At 43.2% G+C, this 22,988-nt stretch overlaps 1 protein-coding gene across 1 annotated transcript in view; it reads left to right on the top strand.

Moving 5' to 3' along the window:
• The window catches only part of LOC144892085 (glutamate receptor ionotropic, NMDA 2B-like), a 248,235-nt gene that overhangs the window by 184,945 nt on the left and 40,302 nt on the right, over window positions 1–22,988 (top strand). The window contains exon 10 of the mRNA XM_078777254.1: window positions 15,381–15,541. Within this exon, the coding sequence (XP_078633380.1) occupies window positions 15,381–15,541 (161 nt within the window). The remainder of the gene's footprint in view (window positions 1–15,380; window positions 15,542–22,988) is intronic.

Raw genomic sequence — 22,988 nt, 5'->3', positions numbered from 1 at the left:
TGGGGAGATGAAGGTGAAAGTTGGAAGGAGGAAGAAGCAGGGAGGATGCTTTGAGGAGGAGGGGTGAGAGGGGAGTCTAGGAGGGGAGGAGCGAGGGAGAGTCTCGGAGGGGAGGGGTGTGGGGGGAGTTTAGGAGGGAGGGGAGGGAAGGGGCAAGGGGGGAGATTCGAAAGGGATGGGTGATGGGGAGGATTTGGAGGGGAGGGGTGAGATTGGATTTTGAAAAATGTACGATTCATGGGAAACGAACATTTTTTGCAAAATGAGTTTGAGACCTTCGAGTCAAAAATACGTTTGAGGACACTGGAGGAGGGATGGAGTTCTGGATAGTTTAGGGAATGTAGAAAGGAGGAACTGTAAGAGATGGTATTATATATATTATTTGGAATGAATAGATTTGGTGAGCAAGACGAAAGCATCCTTTTGTAGGAAAAGAAGAAAAGGGTGTTATAATATATGAGAGAAAATAGTTGTTCAGGGGAGAGATTATACATTTCTAACCGCGTGATCGCGAACGAAGAACGAACGAACAAAAAGAACAACAAATAAACGAATAAGACCTGGGAAGGAAATAGTTTTTTTGGGGCGTTTTTTTTTTTTTTTTTTTTGTGAGTACAGATATTAAACAAGGAGGTACGGGGTGAACGACTGGTACGAAACAGAGAACGAAAATAATTTCAGCGCATTCGACGAATCGCTGAGAGAAAAACAAACCACAAGGTCGGAGACGGTACGGTAGTCCAAGCCTACGAGTACTAGGCCGCAGAATACTCGATACCATTAACCGACGATTGTGTATACATGTACGAAAAATTAGCACCGAAAATTTTCCAAAAGATACGCTATAGGTACATACACCGAAAGATAGATACAGTCTCGACAAAAACACGATTGAGAAATATCACTTAGCTTCGAAAGCGTGAGCGCATGGAGCAGCTTCGAAAAGACGTGACCTCGCCGTGATCTCGCGAGACTTCGCGAGACTGTTGGTCATTACTGGAAAAGACGCATTTAAAGCTGGAGTTTACGAAAAAGCATCTTAATGATACTGCAGGCATCTGGAGAAATGTTTTGTGGTCAGATGAGACAGAATTGAAAATTTTGATCTACATTCAAAGCGTTATCTCTGGCACAAGCCTAACTCTACACATCACCCAGTCAACGCCATCCCTACTGTCAAGCATGGTGGTGGCAGCATCATGTTATGGGGCTGCTTTTCATCAGCAAGGACTGGCAAGCTTATAAGGATAGAAAGGACAATGGTTGGTGCAAAGTATAGGAGAATCATTGATGAAAACCTGCTTGAGTCAGCCATGAATCTGAAACTGGGTAGGACATTGACCGAAGGTGGCAGAAATTTGTAATTTGTTCAAGTTTTTAAAATATTAACACCACAAGGGAAGTGTCAAGCCCACAAAGTCCAAAAGGGAACCTTCTTGGAAAAGCAAAGAAAGAAAATAGGAAAATATAAGCAGGATGGGGATCCTGCAGGCGATTGGTCCACAGTAAAATAAAAGAGGAGGTGAGGCGCTTCACTGAACCTTGCAGAAAAATAAGGAGCGTTGCAGGTGTCACTAACAGTGCAAAGTAATGACCTGGGGGGATCTCCCAGAATTGCTTGCTCGGTGCGGCTTCAGTGGTGAACTGTTTGAGAAGGGGACCCAAATTTATGCACCAGATGATGAGGCAGCATCCTAGGGCATTACACCCGGGTTTGGGCCTTTAACTTTCTGACGGCAATCCTGTGGAAACAGCGACTACATCAACACCCTCTATTGAGTCTATCAGGCACTGCAGAGCCAGGAACACAACCTGTAAGGCAGAAAGAACCCCAAAAAAACTCACAAAACACCCCATCCTTCATCCTGCCCCAAGAGCTTCAACAGAACCAGTGTTTCGTGAAAGGCTCCTAAGGGGTAGCGTGCAGTGATAACCCACCTCCTTTTTGGCAAAGCATACCATGATATATTTAACGTAGCTACACGTTCAACGTCAAGTACAGGCAGACGGGTCCTTCGGATTAAGGCCCATCTGAGAGATGCCACACACATTGATGCCTTTCCCCGCATGTGAAAAGTTTATAGCTCGGCCAACTTTCGAATGAAAGTTTATAGCTCGGCCAAGATTCAAACCCGGTCTAGGCAGGTCAAACTCAGTGCCCATACCTCCAGGTTATCTTATCAGGCCTGAAATACAAAAACAATGTACTTTCCAATTTGAAATCAGGTGCTCTATGAAATATTATCCACTTCGTCCAGCAGGGAAAAGGAAGCACATTAAGTAATTGATGAGCGTGGATTGAAGGACCGTCTCATAAGATCATGATCATGAACCATTGAAGCTTCCCCTTACAGTGTTGGTGCTGCCAAAGCCATTTCTATGGCGAGGGTTTCAATCCTGGACAGCTCGCCACACGGATACGGCTTTTCGTAAGGTGGTGTTATTTCTGCTGAGGCAGTGTCCCGAAACTGCTGACCTGGTGAAAAAGTGTATAGCTGGGGTTAGGAATCCGAACCCATAAGGCAGAGACAACATGGAACACTCCACATTAGCCTTGTACCCTTCGGTCCCAACACGGCCAGTCTGTATCCCAGGAGCGAGCAGATGCCCAGCCAGCACCCTTCGGTCCCAACACGGCCAGTCTGTATCCCAGGAGCGAGCAGATGCCCAGCCAGCACCCTTCGATCCCAACACGGCCAGTCTGTACCCCAGGAGCCAGCAGATGCCCAGCCAGCACCCTTCGATCCCAACACGGCCAGTCTGTACCCCAGGAGCCAGCAGATGCCCAGCCAACACCCTTCAATCCCAACACGGCCAGTCTGTACCCCAGGAGCCAGCAGATGCCCAGCCAACACCCTCCTATCCCAACATGGCCAGTCTGTACCCCAGGAGCCAGCAGATGCCCAGCCAGCACCCTTCAATCCCAACACGGCCAGTCTGTACCCCAGGAGCCAGCAGATGCCCAGCCAACACCCTTCTATCCCAACATGGCCAGTCTGTACCCCAGGAGCCAGCAGATGCCCAGCCAACACCCTTCTATCCAAACATGGCCAGTCTGTACCCCAGGAGCCAGCAGATGCCCAGCCAGCACCCTTCAATCCCAACACGGCCAGTCTGTACCCCAGGAGCCAGCAGATGCCCAGCCAGCACCCTTCAATCCCAACACGGCCAGTCTGTACCCCAGGAGCCAGCAGATGCCCAGCCAGCACCCTTCAATCTCAACACGGCCAGTCTGTACCCCAGGAGCCAGCAGATGCCCAGCCAACACCCTTCGATCCCAACACAGCCAGTCTGTCCTCCAGGAGCCAGCAGATGCCCAGCCAACACCCTTCGATCCCAACACGGCCAGTCTGTACCCCAGGAGCCAGCAGATGCCCAGCCAACACCCTTCGATCCCAACACGGCAAATCTGTACCCCAGGAGTCAGCAGATGCCCAGCCAACACCCTTCGATCCCAACACGGCAAATCTGTACCCCAGGAGCCAGCATATGCCCAGCCAACACCCTTCAATCTCAACACGGCCAGTCTGTACCCCAGGAGCCAGCAGATGCCCAGCCAACACCCTTCGATCCCAACATGGCCAGTCTGTACCCCAGGAGCCAGCAGATGCCCAGCCAGCACCCTTTGATCCCAACACGGCCAGTCTGTACCCCAGGAGCCAGCAGATGCCCAGCCAACACCCTTCAATCCCAACATGGCCAGTCTGTACCCCAGGAGCCAGCAGATGCCCAGCCAACACCCTACGATCCCAACATGGCCAGTCTGTAGCCCAGGAGCCAGCAGATGCCCAGCCAACACCCTTCAATCCCAACATGGCCAGTCTGTACCCCAGGAGCCAGCAGATGCCCAGCCAGCACCCTTCGATCCCAACACGGCCAGTCTGTACCCCAGGAGCCAGCAGATGCCCAGCCAACACCCTTCAATCCCAACACGGCCAGTCTGTACCCCAGGAGCCAGCAGATGCCCAGCCAGCACCCTTTGATCCCAACACGGCCAGTCTGTACCCCAGGAGCCAGCAGATGCCCAGCCAACACCCTTCAATCCCAACATGGCCAGTCTGTACCCCAGGAGCCAGCAGATGCCCAGCCAGCAAGCATGTGAGATATTTACACTTTTGCTTTGTTCAAAGGTTTCCTGTGCTCGCTGGTTGCTTCACAACAAGAACCATTCAAACAGCTTTTGATCTCTGATAGCCTCAAGCTATATATCAACCAAACCTGCTGTGTTCTGGCTTTTTGTCTTGTCCATTACACAAATATAGTTCCTGAAAGAACTGACTCTAATTCACTTGATTTCCGCCAATACCTATTCCCCTTGACAATCTGCTTTCTGTCTGCTCCTGTTTACGTTTAGCCTCTTTATCTATACGGTTTATCGTATGTACGGTTTATCCTCTTTGCCCAAATGACAGTAACCCAATCGCCAGACCTCCTGTGAGTGGCTAAAATCAAATGATCAGCCCAACTTGAGCAATGACATGAAGAGGGACTGGGGTCACATGGTTTCTATTGTCCTAATGAATCGTCCACCTTGCGACTATATACCTTCGGAATGAATGTTCACCTTTGTTACCAATTTCACCCCAATTCCTCTTTTTTGAAATACCAACTTCTGTCCTGGAAGTCCTTGGTGTCCTTGTGTTTTATACTTCTCCCTCTACCCCCCCCCCCTTCCCACGCGCCTCCTCCCCCCAAGCCTTCTCCCTTCCACACATCTCCCTGCTCTCAAATGTTGTGGTTGTGTGCTTCCCCTTCTCTCCCCATCTTGTTTTCCACTCCCGCTTTTTATATATTTTGTTTGTCTGGTTGATTTGTTTGTGAAGTAAATGTTAGCTCTTTCACGAGCCTCGATTCAGTATACAAAAAAAAAAAAAAAAAAACAAACTGTAATTGGGTTGGTGGATCCTATTATGCACTATTCGCATTTTACGTTCCTGGCACTTTTAGTGAGATGGTAGATGGAACATTCTGAGCGTTGAATATTCTATAAATGTAATGATGGTTATCATCTCGGGTAGTTCCGGGGAGAATGTATTGTATCACTGCACACCGAAGAAGGTTAGAGCATTGTTTGGAAATCCGGCAAGGAAGTCTAATCTTTAGCTCGATTTTTATTGTTGATTTATTATTATTTGCGCAGGGGATTTTTTTTTTTTTTTTGTATACAAGATCGAGGCTCGTGAAAGAGCTAACATTAATCACACAAAAAGTCAAACCGACACATAAAACATATAACATGGGGAGCGGTAGACAAGATGGGGAGAGAGGGGGAAGGACACAAACACAACATTTGAGAGCAGGGACATCGGGAGAAATGTGGGAGGGAGAGGGCTTGGGGGGAGGTGGGAGAGGTATAAAACACATGAACACTGCAAGGACTTCCAGGAAAGAAGTTGGAATTTCAAAAAAAGTGTATCTGGGGTGAATTAGCGGAGGTAGAAAAGCTCAAGGTTTTGGATGGGGGAAGATAAGAGATGGTGGTGAACAGCTGTTTTAAAGACCTGGAGGGAGGAGTGGGATTGAAGGGAGTGGGGGAGTTTGTTCCAGAGGTGGGAGAAAAGGGGAATGAAAGAGTGAAGGTGAGCAGAGAGCCTAGACTTTGGCAGTTTAACCATAAGAGGGTTGCAGGCAGATCTTGTGCGACCTGTAGGAATATTTGCGGGACAGAGCACAGAGAGAGCTGGGGGAGCAAGGCAGGAGAGGAGTCGGTAGAAGACAGAAAGACCACCTACCTGCCTGCGGTGAGTGAGTGAAAGGCCCTCGGAGTTAACTTCATCGCAGGAGATTCCAATGATTCTGAAGTGTGTGTGTGTTGAAAACAGGGGATGCTGTTTTGTAATCACTTCTGTGTGTCTATCCGCCTGTGTGCGTCTGTCCAGGCCGTAACTTTTTTTTACCATTTGGGTTTTGTCATCAAATTTTCACCAAAGCTTTATTATCATAATACAGAGAAGGCAAATTAAGAATTTTGTCAAAAGGTCAAAAGGTCAAAGGTCAGCGTCACATAAAGTAATCCTTTTTCATCCAATTCACCTGAAATTTGAACTTACCATTTGGGTTTTGTCATCAAATTTTCAACAAAGCTTTATTATGATAATATGGAGAAGGAAATTAATAATTTTGTCAATAGGTCAAAGGGTTAAAGGTCAGCATTACCTAAAATCATCAATTTTCAACCATTTGACCTGAAATTTAAATTTACCATTTGAGTTTTGTCATCAAATTTTCAACAAAGCTTTACTCTGAGAATATGGAAAAGGAAAATTAATAATTTGGTCAAAAGGTCAAAGGTCAGTGTCACAACATCGTCAACTTTCACCGGATTGACTTGAACATTTAAGAATTTGCATATTGGGTCACTGAATTGGTTCACCAATCAAAAGCTGGAAGCCGATTGTTTGTTTTTTTAGATCAAAGGGTCAAAGGTCAAGTGTGTGTAAAATCACCAATTTTCATCCAATTGACCTGAAATTTGAACTTACCATTTGGGTTTTTTCCTCAAATTTTCAACAAAGCTTTATTATGATAATATGGAGAAGGAAATTAATAATTTTGTCAAAAGGTCAAAGGGTTAAAGGTCAGCATCACCTAAAATCTTAAATTTTCATCCAATTGACCTGAAATTTAACTTTACCATTTGAGTTTTGTCATCAAATTTTCAACAAAGCTTTATTATGATAATATGGAGAAGGAAATTAATAATTTTGTCAAAGGGTTAAAGGTCAGCATCACATAAAATCATCAATTTTCATCCAATTGACCTGAAATTTAAATTTACCATTTGAGTTTTGTCATCAAATTTTCAACAAAGCTTTACTATGAGAATATGGAAAAGGCAAATTAATAATTTGGTCAAAAGGTCAAAGGTCAATGTCACATAACATCTCAAGTTTCACCCGATTGACTTGAAAATTTAAGAATTTGCATATTGGGTCACTGAATTGGTTCACCAATCAAAAGCTAGAAGACGATTGTTTTTTTTTTAGATCAAAAGGTCAAAGGTCAAGTTTGCTTAAAATCACCAATTTTCACCCGATTGACCTGAAATTTACAGAATTTGCATATCAGGTCACTGGGTTGGCTCACTAATCAAAAGGTAGGAGTCGATTATTTCTTTAGATCTAAAGGTCAAGGCTGCATAAAATCATCAATTTTCATTTTGTATTTTATTTGAAATGTTTTCTTTATTTTGAGCATACGAAAAAAGATGTCTGAATACAAACGGACGTGGACGCACTTTGCATTTTCAGATGCTTTCTAGTTATTATTATTTTCTACATTTTGTTAGGAACATGGAAGAGATGTCACACACAATTCGCACACTTCCAAATACAGATACCAGACAACACAAGACCTGACTTGAGACAAACAGGACCATGAACCTTAGGGGGAGTACCCTGACCGTCTCCTCTTCCCTTCTTCCCCATTGGGATGCCACATCACGAGGTCTATGCGTTTGTTTGCTGCTTTGCAGCATTGTGGATGTTGACTGTCATGTCGTTCCAGCTCGAGTCCACATCCCAGCCGCGATGGGATGCTTGAGCGCAAGGCGAATTGAAAAAAATGCGTCATTCCAGTGTCGCTAATATGATGCGTTATTGACTTGTCGAAAAAAATATGAATCCAACTGTTAGCGTCACAGATATACGTTAACTGTCTCTCACGATGAGATAACAACCTCTCATTTAACAAAACCATTGAAAGCATTTGCCCTGCCCATCACCTGCTGAAAAATATTGGCTCGTGAATCTCTGAACCTCACCATCAGTCACAACTTCTGCTTGGCAGACAATATCTCAAAGCTTGACTCCGAAGCCAGGTCGTCCTCCATCATGCCAACTCCTTCCTTGGTAAATTTGAATTTCTCACGGCGAACAAGGCTTACGTCTGTAACTCAGGGGAGTACTGCTCTCCCCTCTGGGATGGAGGCCTCACATTCCATCTCTCCTGAATGCTGTGGAATCCAAAGCCCTTGACTTTGCTGACTTCTCCCATGAAGAAGTGTGCTGCTCTCTCATTGCAAGCAGGTTTGCTGTCTCTTTGTATTTCTTCCACCTGTATTGTTCCCATAACCCCTTGTGAAACTCAAAATCCAGACTTGCTGATCACTTACGTACGCTCCTTTGCTGCTGCTTTTCGTTTTCTTTTTTTGTATACTTGGTCGAGGCTCATATAAGAGCGAACACATAGAACATATAATAAAGGCAGCGGGAGACAAGAGAGGGAGAGAGATGGAAGCACAACAACAGCAGAGAACAGTGACATCGGGAGATCTGTGGAAGGGAGAGGGCTGGGGCGTGGTACACGGGATAAACAAGATGGACATTACAAGGACTTTCAGGAAAGAAAACAGGGAATTTGAAGGTGGGGTTGGGGTGGATTAACGGGGGTAGAAAAGAACAAGTGTTTGGATGAGGAAAGATAAAAGATGGTGGTGAACAGATGTTTTAAAGACCTGGAGGGAGTGAGTGAAAGGCCCTCAGAATCAGCTTCATCATGGGAGATTCCAATGATTCTGAAAGCTTTGGTTTCTACAGCGTGAAGCAGAGCTAGGTGTGAGGCAGGAGCACCGGCCCAGAGGGGAGAGCAGTATTCCATTGAGCTGTGGATGAAAGCCTTGTATGTGGTGAGGAGCTCAGGTGTGCCAAGGAAGGACTTCGCACAACGGATGATGCCCAGTCGGCGACTGGCTTTGGAGGCCAGCTTGGAAATGTGGTTTTCCCAGGAAAGATCATGGCAGATAGTGAGACCCAAAAGCTTGAGTGACAGAACTTCTTGGAGAAGATTTTTCAGAAAGTGGATGGGAGGGTTGTCCAGACGGTCTTTTTGGAGAGACATCGTAAGAGTGTGAGATTTGTCAGGATTGAAAGACATGTTCCACTTGTTTGCCCAGTCTCTGATTTTGTCCAGGTCTGCAGAGAGTGAGGAGGCTGCAGACTGCCGATCTGAGGGATGAGGAATGGAGCGGCAGATAGTGCAGTCATCAGCAAAGAGATAGAGAGGATTTTCAAGAGAGTCAGAGAGATCATTGATGAAGACCAGAAAAAGCACAGGGCCCAGAACACTGCCTTGGGGAACTCCAGCCTGGACAGGAAGAGGAGATGAGAAAATTCCATTTAGAGCCACACGTTGACTACAACAGGAGAAGAAGTCCGCAAGCCATGCGTGGAGATTTCCATGGATACCATAGGAGGAGACTTTTGTGAGCAGAGCGGGGTGCCAGACCGTATCGAAGTGACGAGATATGTCAAGGGAGACGGTTCTGATTTCCTGTTTGGCGATGAGGACCTCCATCCAATGTTTGTGGTTTGAATTCCTTCTCCAGTTTATGGAACCTCCTTCCTAAGTCAGTTCAAGTCCTCTCTTCCCTCCAAGATTTAAACCTGGCAGTACATCATCACTTCAGGTCATCCTCCATCTCTAACCATTATCATTATACCCTTATTAACCTCCCAAATCCACTCCTCATGCAATTCCTTATGTTTCCTTATGTTTCCTTCGTTTCCATCTCTCCTCCTTTTTGTCCATCCCTTTGGTTGCTGCGTCCATGTGTTCTCCCACTTTTCCCACTATGAGACAAAGAAGAAGAAGAACCACCTTTAGAGGCCATTTTTGCCCGCAGAGCAGGGGTTGGCCTTTTTCGGGCACCATGGTCCCCTTTTTGAAGCAATGTTTTACGGCCGGATGCTCTTCCTGCCGCCAACCCTGTTAGTCTCCTCTTGCGACACACAGGGAATTACCAGTGAACTGGTACTCAATTTGCCGACCTCGGAAGGATGACAGGCTGAGTCAACCCCCCTGGTCTTAATTCAGCGATCGACCGGGATTTGAACCCAGGATCCTGGGATCCCAAGCCGGCACCCGAACCACTAAGCCAACACCAGGCTTATATGAACCATGAAGAATTAAACTTTAAATGATTAAAATAAAACGCAGATTTTATCAAAACCAAAATTCAAAGTGCTGTGCAGAAACTTCTTTTCCTGTAAACATTTTAAACCAAAACAAGACTATTAAAGTCTCGTACATCTTTACCTCCTTCAAAATTTCCAGTTTTTCCTTCCTGAGAATTTGCTTCTGTATCCATCTTCTCCAACTTGTGCATCTTCCCCTACCCTGTTGCTGATGTTGTTTCCCACCTCTCTCTACTGTTCCTATTGTTCTGTTGAGTCCTGATCCGTTCAGAGACAGTTGCTTTTATATTCACTGTCACTTCACTGTTCCATGATCCTAGATTTTATATACTGTTTAAGAAAGTAGAGCTTTGAGGGATTCAAATTGTGAAAAACATTGATTTATTGACCTAGTGTTCAAAATCAAGATTGATCTAAAAATCAAATGTTCCATGTCCTTTCTATCGATGTGTTTTGTTATTCGTGTACAAATCGAGCATTTTATTCAAAAAGCTGTCCAAAAGCCACAGGCGGACAAGAATCGACCTATTTACAAACCAGAACATTCGGTAAAGCACGTACCTCCGCCAGGCTAACAGTTTGTGTTTTGTATCACTGTTAGGCTGGATCTGGATTCGGACCTGAACCAAAATCTAACCAGCTTGTTCTTGTCACCTGACCAAATCATTCACCTAGTTTTGTCATAATCCATCCACAACCTTTTGAAATATCGCGATATATATCGTTTTTGGCCTTGTCTCTCAATGGTGTCGAATCACTTGAAAGATTTAAACATTCTCAGATTCAGATCTGGATCTTCACCAAAATTGAATCAATTTGTCCTTGTCACACACTCCACCTGTTCACCAAGTTTCGTCCAAATCCGTCAATAACTTTTTGAAATGTCATGCTCACAGACAGACAGACAGACAGGGGTGAAAACATAACCTCTGGCCACCGTTGGTGACGGTAGTAAAGCAGACATGCTTATTTGTACACCTTTTTAGCCACGTCACAGACGCTGCTCATAGAGTGCCCTCTGCTGTTGTTGTTGTTGTTCTTCTTCCTCTTCTTCTTCTTCTTCTTCTTCTTGTTCTTGCAGAGAAGACAAAACCTCAAAGCTCCACCCATTCTGGGAACCATAGCTCCACCCATTCTGGGAGAGCCTTCATATAAACAAATATCCACCATTTTATTAACTCGCATAGCTTTGAGCCCTGTTTTGTAGGCCCGTGGTGTCTTGCTCTCTCACACAGTTTTCTTTCAAATCAAATTCGATATATCATTTCATTTTTCACAGTCGCTAACATAGTTTTAGACTCGGTTGAAAAAAAACGGGAAGAAAATCCGATAAAAGTTGCCCTTTATAGAACGAAATGAATTCTCAAAGGCCTGTAACTTCAAGTCCATTGAGATATATTTTTTTTAAATCGCGGCATGGTCAGTCATACACTGCCCGAAATAACAGACGGGAAAATGCCGAGATATATATATTTTGTTTAAATCGCGGCATGGTCAGTCATACACCGCCTGAAATAACAGACGGGAAAATGCCGAGATATATTAAAAATTCGTCCATTTGATGACAATCGTCACGATGAAATATTTAATTTATACATCGTCACAATAATGTGGAGAGAGGAGCATAGCTTCGTTCACGTGTCGCCACACACGGGAAATTGCCGAGATATATTTTTTTTAAATCGCGGCATGGTCAATCATACACCGCCTGAAATAACAGACGGGAAAATGCCGAGATATATTAAAAATTCTTCGCCACACACGGGAAATTGCCGAGATATCTTTTCACTTTGCACAAAAATAACAGCAAGTAATCGAATCAATAGGAATGTCCTGTGCCTATAACATCGACGTTATAGGCACAGCTGCATCTAGGCATTGTGTAACATCGACGCGGCTTTTGTTTTAATTAAAACTTTTTGTACTTGTTATTCTTATCAATCATTTGAAGTCATGAACTCATCGGTGGTCAAAATTTACAATAGAATTACACAGCAACACCCTGAGACTATGTTGGCAATATAATCACCAATTACATCACCTATGGCTCTATGGCCCTACTACTGCAATGGTTATTTACATTTTTCGTATGCAGTGTGGAAAAAGCGGTGGACTGAAACCAATTTTATTCTGTTCGAAAATCTGAATTTTATTTACCTTCTGTATAATTAAATAAAACTAGAAGTGCAAGCAGTGATGATAAGCCTCCAGGCAAAATGGCCACCATACCACATGACTGATGACATCATCATCGACTATATAAGAGCGCCGTTGGTCTGTGTCTGTCTGTGTGTTGTCATTTTTCTCAGAGATTTTCTAAAGGGGGAAATCCATTTTCACTTCCCCGTACCTCCAGCATTCTAGGCACTTTGAATTGTGATCTGAACTACATGGCTTCTGGAATAAAAATGCTTTTCAGGATAATCAAACGCCATGGTGTGGATCGAACCAAATCGAGTTTGTGCGAAATTGCATTATATAATGGATGCATTCGTTTTTAATGATTCTAGTGGTGTGCATCTCTAATTGTGCTGGCCCAGCAGGTGTCTTGGCCTAGCATGGGTGCGAAAGTTGAACATTTGATTTGGAACCGAAGCTTGAATGTGTGGTTTCGTAAATGCCCGGTATGATCGAAATGTTTTTCTTCGTGTGTGGTCTCGGCGTTAAAGTGGAAGATTATAATGACTATTGCCTGCTCTGCCTATTGGTGTTTATTATGAATACTCATGAACACGTTTTTTTTCACCCCTATCCGTGATTCCATTTTGGGCCAGATCTGGATCTGGAATCTATAATGAATCTATAATGAAACTAGATGGTATTCATAGAATACTTACCCTGCGCAGTCAACTTGTTGCGAGCCAACTCTTCTGTTTTTGAACATTTTTTTTCTTTGATCCAATATGGCTGCCAGACCACGTGAGCGATGACATCATAAATTTATATTCTCTAATATGATTGTTGCATAGATCATGCTCAATACATTTCAAACTGATCAGACTAAGCATTGTCCTTGTCGAATTATGACGTCATAATTATGGCACCAATGAGGTCATCGTTAACAACACCTATTCCCCATATGGAGTTGTTTACAATGAGCCATGTTTCAATTTTTTCCATGCTGCGGTTTTGTAGATATAGAGGTGCAACATTTTTTGGTTTTTCCAAGATGGCGCCTGTACCACATGACCTATTACGTCATGATTATCATTAAAATATTCCACATGAGGAGGCGCTCCTATGGTGAAAATTTCTTGCCCATCAGACCAACAGTTGCTAAGAAAAAAAATTCACAATGATTGGATAAGTGTTGTTGTACTTGTCGAATTATGACGTCATAACGAAGGCACCGATGACATCATCATTAACACAACCTATTCCCCAAGGGGAGTACTTGACAATGAGCCATGTTTCAATTTTTTCCATGGAGCAGTTTCGGAGATATAGAGGTGAAACCTTTTTCGATTTTTTCCAAGATGGCGTCTGTACCACGTGACATATGACGTTATAATTATCATTCAAAAATTCTACAGGAGGCGACGCACATATTCTGAAAATTTTGTGTCCATCGGACTAACAGTTGCAGAGGATTTTTTGTTTTATTCACACTGATCAGATCAAGCGTTGTACTTGTCGAATTATGACGTCATAATTAAGGAACCGATGACATCACCATCAACATATCTTATGCCACATGGGGAGTACTTGACAATGAGGCATGTTTCAATTTTTTCCATGGAGTACATTGTGAGTTATAGAGGTGTAACGTTTTTCCAAGATGGCGTCCATACCACGTGATCTATGACGTCATCATTATTAATCAAAGAATTGTACAGGCGGGGGTGCTCCTATGGTAAAATTTCCTGTCAATCGGACGGTCGGACCAACGGTTGCCGAGAAAATGAATTTAAAAAATGCAGACACGTACGGCACACGGCACACGTACGCAACTGAATGCTTAACCCCACTTTTTGCTTCGCGAGCGCAGGGTAAATATCAATCTATGGTGAAGATCTACGAGAATCTAAAAAGTGATTCTTCATAATTGAGAGATGCCTCCAAAAACGATATATAGCATGATATCTCAAAAAGTTGGGGACAGATTATGACAAAACCTTGTAAATGAGTTGCTTTGGTTACAAGATCCAGCTGATTAGATTTTGGTTCAGTTCCGGATGCAGATCCGGCCTATCAGTGGGATACAAAACGTAAACTGTTCAGCCGTTCTAGTTTACCTGAGGAGGCAGTGTCCATCGGTGTCAATGAAACTTCCTTTCGCTGCCACACTCACCTGGAAAGCTGGATTGAGAGAATGTACAGTATTGGAACATTGAAAAGAGGGAACCGAGATGAAAACAAAGGATTGCTGGAGCGAAAGGGAAGAATGACTATTTGCTCGGTCATCCACTGGATAAGGTTCGGTCTCTTGTGCTTCTGGGCCTCACCTTCAGCCGTGACCTTTTCCTAGGCCTTTCCTGCAAAGCCAGCCATAGACCGAGCATCCTCCATACATGCAAGTCTTTCCTTGGAAAATCATAGCTACTCACAGTCTACAAGGCCTTTTTCTGGAGCTGAATGGAGTACGTCTCTCCGCTATGGACTGGCACCCCAGCAACACGTCCGTCTCTCCTGGATTCTCAAAGCACAAAACTCCCACATCGCAGTCAGGTCGGTGGTCTTTGGTTTCTACCGTCTAGTCTCAAATATTGTCCGCTCGCTCTCTCAGTCCTACGAACGCTCCCTATTTATTCCAGGATGCGTTTGTCCTTCCAGTAACACGTCCTGATTAAACTTCCAGAATCCAGGCTGACTGCACACCCTTGCTTCTCGCATCTATGGGTCCATCTTCCAGAGGCTGTTCTGTCTCGCTCTTCCCTCCAGGAAGGATATCGAGCAAGCATTGCACCACCATCTCTCGTCATCCCCAATTTTGCCCCATTATTCCCTCTCCTCTTATCATGTTTGTTCATTCCCTTGATGTTTATGCCATTGTCGGTTTGCGCCATGCAGCTAACCCTAATCCTAACAGCCTCACTCCTGTAAATATAATGCACAAAGATGGAGGCTTGTTACCTCATCATCAGCTAATGAGGAATTGGAAGCTTACTTCAGTTTTCTGTGCACAGAGCGAGCTGAATGTCAGCCGACCTGGAAGGGAAAACGTTTCTGATAGGGCAATTTCCATGACAAATGAGTGGTTTTCTGAAATCTTTTTTTTTTAGTTTTGTTTTTTTGGCTCCACCATTATGCCTTTCATGGCAATTCTGCCTCCTGTAAATGTTGTGTTGGTGGTTATGGGCAAATTCCCTCCTGGCAATGCTTGGCATTTGGTATGAAAAAAAGTGCATACTGACAAGGAATGTTAATTGAATGCCTGTGCAAATGTTCTGCTTAATTGATGTCGATGTTAACCTCTCCATCCGCACCCCTTCCCTCCCGCTCTCCCATTCAATCCACACCGTTCAGTTTCAGGAACCAACAAAGCAGTATCCTCCATTTCGTTTCGGGACCGTTCCCGGTGGCAGCACCGAGAGAAACATCCGAAGGAACTACCCGGCCATGCATGCCTACATGTCTCAGTTTCATCACAAGTCTGTGGAAAATGCCCTCTCGAGCATCAAAGCAGGGTGAGCAGGAGTGTGTGTTTCCCTTGTGTCTTGCAAATTGTGGAACAAGGTGACAATGATTTTTAGTCCGTTCCGGTATTGTAATCGTTACTTGGCAAAAAAATAAAATAATTTGCGAGTATGTTGATCACTCCGGTTTGTGTGTGTTTGTCTGTCCGCTCATTTATACTTGCCTACAGGTCACAATTTTAAAACGATCTTCACGAAACTTTACCAAATGGTAGAGTTCGTGGTTCGACAAAATCCTATATATTTTGGGGTCAAAAGGTCAAAAGGTCAACATGGGCCAAAGGTCAACCACTTTTTTTAAATTTCTAAAATCCTCAATTTTCATCCGATTGACTTGAAATTTGAATAGGCTTTTCATTTCAGCGAACAGCATTCAACCACCAACTATTTTTGAGATCAACATAGGCCAAAAGGTCAACATAGGCCAAAGGTCAACCACTTTTTTTAAAATTCTAAAATCCTCAATTTTCATCCGATTGACTTGAAATTTGAATAGGCTTTTCATTTCAGCGAACAGCATTCAACCACCAACTATTTTTGAGATCAACATCGGCCAAAAGGTCAACATAGGCCAAAGGTCAACCACTTTTTTTCAAATTTCTAAAATCCTCAATTTTCATCCGATTGACTTGAAATTTGAATCGGCTTTTCATTTCAGCGAACTGCATTCAACCACCAACTATTTTTGAGGTCAACATAGGCCAAAAGGTCAACATCGGCAAAAGGTCAACCACTTTTCTTTTCAAATTTCTAAAATCCTCAATTTTCATCTGATTGGCTTGAAATTTGAATAGGCTTTTCATTTCAGCGAACTGAAACCAACCATCAACTATTTTTGAGGTCAACATAGGCCAAAAGGTCAACATAGGCCAAGTTTCTAAAATTGTCAATTTTTATCCGATTAACAAACTTTGAAGACAATTTGCATATATCAGGTCACTGAATTCAATCACTAATTTTTTTTGAGGTCAAAAGGATGCTCTACCAAGTGCCATTCTACTTTGTTCTGTTTTGCCAAGTGTCACTCTATGAGTGATTTTTCATTTCTGTGTGTCTGTCTATCTGTCTGTCTGTATGTGGGTGTGTTTGACCAGGCCGTAACTATTTTTACCATTTTGAGCTATTGTCATCAAATTTTCACCAAAGCTTTATTATGATAATATGGAGAAGGCAAATTAATAATTTTGTCAAAAGGTCAATAAGTCAAAGGTCAGCCTCACTAAAATCATCAATTTTCATCCAATTGACCTGAAATTTCAAGATACCATTTGAGTTTTGTCATTAACTTTTCAATAAGGCTTAATTATGATAACATGGAGAAGATGAATTAATAACTTCCTCAAAAGGTCAAAAGCTTAAAGGTCCGCGTCACCTAAAATTATCAATTTTCATCCAATTGACCTGGAATTTAAATTTACCATTTGAATTTTGTCATCACATTTTCAACAAAGCTTTATTATGAGAATATGGAGAAGGCAAATTCATCATTTGATCAAAAGGTCAAAGGTCAGCATCACATATAATTATGAATTTTCATCCGATTGACCTGAAATTTTAAGAATTTACATATTGGGTCACAGAATTGGTCCACCAATCAAAAGATAGAAGCTGATTTTTTTTTAGATCAAAAGGTCAAAGGTCAAAAGTCAAGGTTGCATAAAATCATCAATTTTCATTTTGTATTTTTACATCCGCTACCAAAGGTGGGTGGAGGTTATGTTTTCAACCCCTGTCTGTCTGTCCATTTGTCTGTCTTTCCGTTTGTGAACACAATATCTCAAAAATTGTGGATGGATTCGGACGAAATTCGGCAGAGATGTAGCGTATGTGACAAGGACAAAATGATTAGATTTTGGTGTAGCTCCGGATCCGGCTACTATAATTTTATAAGTGATTCTTCACCATTGGGAGATAGGCCAAAAACGATACATAGCAGGATATCTCAAAGAGTTGTGGACGGATTTGGACGAACCTTGGTGGACAGGTTGGGTGTCTGACAAGGACGATTCGATTCGATTTTCGGTGATGATTTGAATTTGGATTCGGATATGAGAATTTTTTTTTAAAAGTGATTCTTCACCATTGAGTGATATGGCAAACCAGGCGGAGGTATGCTCGCTACTGAGTGCCGTTCTAGTTTTAAACTGTTTTCATTATTTTGCGCATGTGGGAGAATAAGAAGAAGACGTCTGAATACAAACGGACGCGGACGGGCTTTGCATTTTCAGATGCTTTCTGGTTTCCCTTGTGTCTTGCAAATTGCGTAACAGAGTGATAATGATTTTAAAGCATTGCAATTGGCCTGCAAAAAGGAATGGTAGATTGGCTTCAAGGTGTGCACACCTCCGCTCTGAGCTGTCTATCCTGGGTTAGAATCTCGACCACAATTTATTTCACAAGGGTGGTGAGGAATCGATGTGCACACCTTTAAGGAGTCTGGAGAAGATAGAAATACCACCAACCAGCCTGCGATGAGCGAGAGAGAAAGGCCCTCAGAATCACTCTCATCGTGGGAGATTCCAATGATTCTGAACGCTTTGGTTTCAACAGCGTGAAGACGAGCTAGGTGTGAGGCAGGAGCACCAGCCCAGAGGGGAGAGCAGTATTCCATTGAGCTGCGGATGAAAGCCTTGTATGTGGTGAGGAGCTCAGGTGGTGCCAAGGAAGGACTTCGCACGACGGAGGATGCCCAGTCGGCGACTGGCTTTGGAGGCCAGCTTGGAAATGCGGTTTTCCCAAGAAAGATCATGGCAGATAGTGAGACCCAAAATCTTGAGTGACAGAAGTTTTTCGAGATGATTGTTGAGAAAGAACTTCAGAACTTCTTTGAGAGGATCACTGCTCACCACCACTCAATTATTCCTCTTTTTCCATAACGGTGGAATCAACTTCCACGTCCTCTTCAATCCCATTATTCCCTCCAAGTCTTCAAGGCAGCTCTTCACCGCCATCTCAGATTGTCGCCACTCCAAAACTGTGATCTTTTCTACACCCGTTAACCCCACCTACATCCCCCCTCCTTCCAAGTTTCCAGTTTTCCCCTCCTGGGAGTTTCCTTCTGTATCCATCTTGTCCACACCTTGCATGCGTGTTTTGCGTCCTGTTTTTTGTCTGTTACGTCCTGATCCGTTCTGTGCACTAGCTCTTCCACGAGCCTCGACTATGTATCCAAAAAAACGTGGTTTGGTTCATTTACATTTTTTGGCTTTACACTTTGAGTTTCTTCTTCTTCTTCTTTTTAATCTATTGTATACAAAGTCTGGGCTCATGGAAGAGCTAGAACAAACGGCAGAACAGAAAAAAATAGTAGGTCGGGCCAGGGAAGGCACCGATTGAAAATGTTCGATCTTGGTCGTAGTTGGTATTCATACTTTCTTGTGAATGCCCTCACGGTGCAACAGGACCAGCGTGCTCCTGCTCAGCCAATCAGAGAGCAGCATTTCCTCATGCCTTCTTCCGGAATCAAATGGCTAACTTCTGGACTGAAGAACGTGATGATGAGCTGTTTCAGGTGTGACAGGAAAAACTGCTTTGTGTAGTATGGCATCCAAAGGTCATCCAAATCATATTTCTAAAACTAAGGCCTATCATGCCGCACAAGCCACCACCGGACCCCCAGATTCCCCTTATTACTCTGACGTCATGGCCTCCGCCTGACGAGCAAAACCGCCAAAATTCCGAGACTCTTCTTTCGGCGACATTTCGTCCATGCCATTAGTTCTTCTCTTGTTACTGTACATTCGACGCACGCCAGAGGAACCAATCATTGGTCGCCATCTTGGTACTTGCGAGGTGGAGCCCATGGCGGCCAGTCCTTTAGGGTTGATTGGTATGGTGCATCGTAACCGTGGCAACTTTCCACAATTCCTCTTATTGTTCCATGACTGTCCAGTTGTGTCATGTTGGAAGAAATCTGTTGGTGCGACCCAGACCTAAATCCAAAAGAATCCACAAGCTGGTGAGGGTGATAGAATGAATAACTCATTTTGTTTGTGAAGACCGGTGTGTATCTGTCTCGGTGGACAGGTAGAGCGATGGATGGCATCAACAAGACATTGATCGAGGTGGGCTAACTTCCATGGGAAGAAAGGAGGAGCTGACGCTTCGGACCCTAACCCCTCATCGTTAATCTTTCTGTCTACTACCGACTCCTCTCCGGCCTTGCTCCCCCCCCCCCCCCCCCCCCCCCGCACTATCTGTGCTCTGCCCCTAAATACTCGTACAGGTCGCACAAGATCTGCCAGCAACCCACTTCTGGTGAAATTGCCAACATCAAGACTCTCTGCTCACCTTCACTCTTTCATTCCTCTTTTCTCCCGCCTCTGGAACAAACTCCCTCACTCTCTTCAATCCCACTCATCCCTCCAGGGCTTTAAAACAGCTGTTCACCACCATCTCTTATCTTCCCCCATCCAAAACCTTGATCTTTTCTACCCCCGTTAATGCACCCCAGATACACTTTTTTGAAATACCGACTTCTTTCCTGAAAGTCCAAGCAGTGTTCATGTGGTTTTTTTTTACCCCTCCCCCCCACCCCCTCCTTCCCACGCCTCGTCCCCCCAAGCCCTCTCCCTCCCACAAATCTCCCGATGTCCCTGTTCTCTACTGTTGTAAATGTGTGCTTCCCCCTCTCTCCCCATCTTGCCTCCCGCTCCCCTTATTATATGTTTTATGTGTCCGTCTTTTCTTTTGTAATTAATTTTCGCTCTTACACGAGCCTCGATCTTGTATTTTTTTTAAAAATTAAACTAAAAACGAAAAACTCCTCCGAGAGTTAAACCCCAAAAGCGCAGCATCTCCTGTTGACTCCATCCATAGTTCAATCCTGTGGTCCGGTCTGCAACGCACTCTCATCCCAAAGCAAAACAAAAGCTGATTGAAAATAAAACGTTTTTTCAAGGGTCATTGCATTTCACCTTCTCTGAAGGAAGTCACTTCCATTTAGCAATGCTGGGCAATCAAAGTTAATCAGAGGCTGCAGGTGCGGCCCTCAAACAAACCCTAGGGCTGAAAGACCTCCATAAACAAAGATTCAAGCCAAAACCATGCATTTTAATGTAACAATAGCTGTATTTACCTCCGCCACTGAAGGTGGACGGAGGTTATGTTTTCACCCCTTCTGTCCGTTTGTGAACAGAATATCTCAAAAAGTTGTGGACAGATTCGGACGAAATTTGGTAGAGAACTTTGGTTTGTGACAAGGACAAAATGACTAGATTTTGGTGAAGATCCAGATCCGGATCTGGATTTGTGGTCAATCATGATATAACTAGAAGGGAATTCAGTAGAGCGCACACCTCCACCTGGCTGAACAGTTTATGTTTTGTATCCCACAGTTAACCGGATCTGGATTCAGATCTTCAGCAAAATCGAATCAATCCATCCTTGTCAAACACCCAACATGTCCACCAAATTTCGTTCGGATCCAAAATAAAGAAACAAACAGGGGCGATTACATAACCTCCGTGTACCTGAGGTGGGGGAGGTAAAAATTTCCGAATATAATAAAGGATTCTGTACATCAATACTAAAGAGCATAACCTGGTGATGCGGGATCTTGTAGAGATTCATTCACAGAATATCATTCTGGTAAAGTGTTAAAAACCAGGGCATCTGCATTTAGGGGCATTATGGGTCCGTAACTGTCCCACCGGCCCAGATTGCCCAGAAATACCCTTTACAGTCTATAAACGTTGATGACATTTATGTTGCAGCTTTCTGGCTTCCACTTTCAGAAAGTCATTTTATCTTTGAGTGTTATGGGTCACAATTCCCAAAAGCTATGAATGAGCTGGATATCCTATTCCGCCTGAATATGAGCTCGGATAATAGAAAAATATCCTCCTCCTCCCCCCCAAGCCCCCTCCCTCCCACAGACCCCCCGACGTAGCTGTTCTCTATTGTTGTACTTGTGTGCTTCCCTCTCTACCCCCATCTTGTCTCCCGCTCCCTTTATTATATGTTTTGTGTGTCGGTTTTTTTTTTTTTGTGATTGATGTTAGCTCTTACACGAGCCTCGATCTTGTATACAAAAAAAAAACGAAGTTCTTACACGAGACTCGATCTTGTATACAAAAAAAAAACTAAGCTCTTACACGAGACTCGATCTTGTATACAAAAAAACATAAAAAGCTCTTACACGAGCCTCGATCTTGTATACAAAAAAAAAACGAAGCTCTTACACGAGACTCGATCTTGTATACAAAAAAACATAAAAAGCTCTTACACGAGCCTCGATCTTGTATACAAAAAAAAAACGAAGCTCTTACACGAGACTCGATCTTGCATACAAAAAAACAAACAAAACTCTTACACGAGACTCGATCTTGTATACAAAAAAAAAAAAAAAATCTCTTACTCGAGCCTCGATCTTGTATACAAAAAAAGAGAAGCTCTTACACGAGCCTCGATCTTGTATACAAAAACAAAAAACCAAAGCTCTTACACGAGCCTCGATCTTGTATACAAAAAAAGAGAAGCTCTTACACGAGCCTCGATCTTGTATACAAAAAAAAACAAAGCTCTTACACGAGTCTCGATCTTGTATACAAAAAAGAGAAGCTCTTACACGAGCCTCGATCTTGTATACAAAAAAAAACAAAGCTCTTACACGAGCCTCAATCTTGTATACAAAAAAAACCTCTTACACGAGCCTCGATTTTATATACAAAAATGATCTTGTATACAAAAAAAAAAGCTCTTACACGAGCCTCGATGTTGTATACAAAAAATAAAAAGCTGTTACACGAGCCTCGATTTTATATACAAAAAAAACAACAAAGCTCTTACACGAGACTCGATCTTGTATACAAAAAAAACCTCTTACACGAGCCTCGATTTTATATACAAAAATGATCTTGTATACAAAAAAAAAAGCTCTTACACGAGCCTCGATGTTGTATACAAAAAATAAAAAGCTGTTACACGAGCCTCGATTTTATATACAAAAAAAACAACAAAGCTCTTACACGAGCCTCGATCTTGTATACAAAAAAAACCTCTTACACGAGCCTCGATTTTATATACAAAAAAAACAACAAAGCTCTTACACGAGACTCGATCTTGTATACAAAAAAAAAGCTCTTACACGAGCCTCGATCTTGTATACAAAAAAAACAAAGCTCTTCTACGAGCCTCGATCTTGCACACAAAAAATAAAAAGCTGTTACACGAGCCTCGATTTTATAAACAAAAACAAACAAACAAAGCTCTTCCCACGAGCCTCGATCTTGTATACAAAAAAAAACTCTTACACGAGCCTCGATCTTGTATACAAAAAAACAAAACAAAGCTCTTACACGAGCCTCGATCTTGTATTTAAAAAAAAAAAGCTCTTACATGAGCCTCGATATTATATCAAAAAAAAAAAAGAAGCTCTTACACGAGCCTCAATCTTGTATACAAAAAAAAGAAGCTCTTACATGAGCCGCGATCTTGT

The sequence above is a fragment of the Myxine glutinosa genome, chromosome 5 (assembly GCF_964187855.1).
Source record: "Myxine glutinosa chromosome 5, kmMyxGlut1.1, whole genome shotgun sequence".
Classification (NCBI taxonomy): Eukaryota; Metazoa; Chordata; class Myxini; order Myxiniformes; family Myxinidae; genus Myxine; species Myxine glutinosa.
The sequence above is the reverse complement of the archived record's forward strand: the minus strand, read 5'-3'. Positions and strand labels throughout refer to the sequence as shown.